The 3,376-nt window shown below is 39.5% G+C and overlaps 1 protein-coding gene across 1 annotated transcript in view; it reads right to left on the bottom strand.

Annotated features, from left to right (window-relative positions):
• The window catches only part of ARFGEF2 (ADP ribosylation factor guanine nucleotide exchange factor 2), a 105,069-nt gene that overhangs the window by 21,080 nt on the left and 80,613 nt on the right, over nucleotides 1-3,376 (bottom strand). The window contains exon 31 of the mRNA XM_023511981.1: nucleotides 869-1,004. Coding sequence (XP_023367749.1) covers nucleotides 869-1,004 — 136 coding nt within the window. The remainder of the gene's footprint in view (nucleotides 1-868; nucleotides 1,005-3,376) is intronic.

Raw genomic sequence — 3,376 nt, 5'->3', positions numbered from 1 at the left:
GCTCACAGCAACTTCAAATTCTTGGGCCTAAGCGACTCTCTTGCCTCAGCCTCTCAAGTAGCTGGCACTACAGGTGCCCACTACAACGCCCAGGTTTTTTGGTCGTAGTTGTCATTGTTGTTTGCTGGGTCTGGGTTGGATTTGAACCCACCAGAGCCAGTGTATGTGGCTGGCGCCCTAGCTGCTTGAGCCTACAGCAGTACATTGTAAAAAGCTGTTTTACTTTTAAGCCCAAGAGTTTGAGTTTGCTGAGAGCTGTGATGCCACGGCACTCTACCAAGAATGATAGTGAGACTCTGTCTCAAAAAAAAAAGCATTTTACAATAGAAGTAGAAAGAATAGGATAATGCACAAAACTATATCTTTTTTTTTAAACTACACTCCAAAAGAACTATTTGAATCACTTTTTTTTTTTTTTTAAGAGACAGAGTCTCACTTTGTCGCCCTTGGTAGAGTGCCGTGGCATCACAGCTCATAGCAACCTCCAACTCCTGGGCTTAAGTGAGTAGCTGGGACCACAGGCACCCACCACAACGCCCAGCTATTTTCTGTTGCAGTTTGGCCAGGGCTGGGCTCGAACCCACCACCCTTGGTATATGGGGCTGGCGCCCTACTCACTGCACCACAGGTGCCGCCTGACTTAAATCATCTTTTAAAATATGAAAGTATCTCTATCTTACTATAAAGAAATGCTTTATAAACTGACTTTGCAATGATTGTTGTAGTTAAATTAAAACATATACATTTTCACCATCTAAATTATATATTGTATTCCTTGGTATTACATCTATGTTTCTACATATTGAAAAAATTAACCTCTGATTAAGGACTATGTAAAAAAAAAAATGCCTAGAGAGTTAAAGAATACCTTGTTTTACACACCACTGCAATTGTGCAAATACATCAGAGAGAAGAACTTCGTTCAAAGCTTCATAAAACTGGGTAAATACATCACAAATAGCATAAAGTGCATGATTGCAGGTTGTTGTCATCCATTCAGATTTCTGGAAACACAATAAAAAGATACTGCTTAAAAGCCACTCATCTCCCAGTGAGATGGGCACTCTTATACCCTACCGGCAAAACTATTGAGCAATTTGGCAATTATGTATCAATGGTCTTAAAAATGTTCATGTCCATGGACTCAATAATAACACTACTTCCAATAATCCACACTAAAGAAATAATCAAAGATTTATGAACAAAGGTTTATGAGTAAAGATGATATTTTTACAAACTATAAAAACACAACCAAAAGTCCAGCAGTATGAACATTAAATTAAGCACAGCCACATAAAAGAATATTACAGAGTTTATTCAAAATGATACTTGAATATAAAGAGTATGAGATTATGCTAAACTCATACCTGACACCAAAATTTAAACCCTAAAAATGATGGCCGGGCATGGTGACTCACGCCTGTAATCTCAGCACTCTGGGAGGCCAAGGTTGAGTGGATTGCTTGAGATCAAGAGTTCGATACCAGCCACAGCAAGAGTGAGACCCTGTCTCTGCTAGCCGGTCATGGTCCACGACAGTAATCCCAGTTACTTAGGAGGGTGAGACAAGAGGATTGCTCAAGCCCAAGAGTTTGAGGTTGCTGTGAGTTATGATGCCATGGCATTCTATCCGGGGTGACAGGTTTAAATTTTCTCTCAAAAAAAAAAAAAAAAAAAAAAAAGAAAAGCCATGAAATTACCAGAATATATATAGAGGGATATTTATAAAATCATGGAAAAGAGAAGAGCTGCTAAGCCTGATTCCAAAAGTGGAAGCCAGAAAGGAAATAAAGTGATTGATTTGGTTACTTAAACCTCAAATTTTCCAAAAATAAAAAAGAAATAAAAATAACAAAGTGAGCAAATGATTTGCAGCTCTTGTAAGGAAGGACATGTGATATAGTTTCTATGCTTAAAAATTCATAAATCAATAGAAAAAATGAGTAACCTAGCAGATGAACTAAGGATATAAATAAATAAAATATCATGAAATGATTCAATTCATAAAAGAATGATTTATGCTATGACAGAAAATATGCATGCTTCTAGCAATTAAAAAAGTACTTTAGTGTGATACGTTTGGCCTATCAAATTAGCAATGACTAAATAAATTAAAATATGCAGAGCTAGAATAAATACAGACAACAGGAACTCTCATGCACTGTTTGTTTTTTTTTTTGAGACAAAAGACTCTCAAGCTGGGTGGCACCTATGGCTCAATGAGTAGGACGCTGGCCCATTTACCGAGGGTAGCAGATTCAAACCCGGCCCAGGCCAAACTGCAACAAAAAATAGCTAGGCATTGTGGCGGGCCTGATGTCCCAGCTACTTGAGAGGCTGAGGTAAGAGAATCACCTAACCCCAAGAGCTGGAGGTTGCTGTGAGTTGTGACGACACAGCACTCTACCAAGGGCGAACAAGTGAGACTCTGTCTCTAAAGAAAAAAAAAAAGTCTCAAGCTGTCGCCCTGGGTAAAGTGCTGTGGCAGCACAGCTCACAGCAACCTTAAACTCTTGGGCTTAGCCTCCCAAGGCTTCTCTTGCCTCAGTCTCCCAAGTAGCTGGGACTACAGGCCACCATAACATCTGGCTATTTCATGCACTGTTGACAGAAGAGTTTAAATGGCTACAGGTTTATTTAGAAGTCAGCTTAGCAGTAGGTATCAAGAGGCTTAGTTGTGTGCAAGTCCTAATCTGGCAGGTGGGCCACTTGTCCTAAAACAAAACAAAACAAAACCTAAAACCAAAAAACACAAATGTAGCTACACAAAATGGTAATTTCAGTGCCACCCAGAAAAATGGGAAACAATCCAAATGTTGACAGATAGAACATCCACAATTAGGAATGTTTTGCAGCCATTAAAGTTATAGTAGGAAAAAAGTTACGGTTGTGGAAAAACACTCATGTGTTAAGTTTAAAAACTAGTTTTAATATATGTGGTAGGATTTCATATTTGTAGAAAGAAAGAAGGTAAATCTCACACACACACATGTGTATAGAGGCAGGACCAGAAGTGCTTAACAGTGGCCGTCTGTCGAAGACAGCTGTGGGTCTTTATGTTGTTTTTTGTCTGTTTTCTGATTTTTCAGTAATGAATATTTTTTGGTTTTCTTTTTCTTAAAAAGAATCTCACTCCTTCACCAGGGATAGACTGCAGCAGGATCATCACAGCTCATCTCAAACTCCTAGGCTCAGGTGATCCTCCTGCCTCAGTCTCCTGAGCAGCCGGGACTACAAGTGCCCACCACCATGCCCAGATATATATTCCCCCCCCCCCCAGACAAAGTCTCAAGCTGTTGCCCTGGGTAGAGTGCTGTGGCATCATAGCTCACAGCAACTTCAAACTGTTGGGGTTAAGCAATTCTCTTTTTTTTTT

Source organism: Otolemur garnettii, unplaced genomic scaffold, assembly GCF_000181295.1.
Source record: "Otolemur garnettii isolate 467f Iridium unplaced genomic scaffold, OtoGar3 scaffold00023, whole genome shotgun sequence".
Taxonomy (NCBI): Eukaryota; Metazoa; Chordata; class Mammalia; order Primates; family Galagidae; genus Otolemur; species Otolemur garnettii.
Note: the sequence above shows the minus strand (reverse complement) of the source record. Positions and strands in the feature narration are given on the sequence as shown.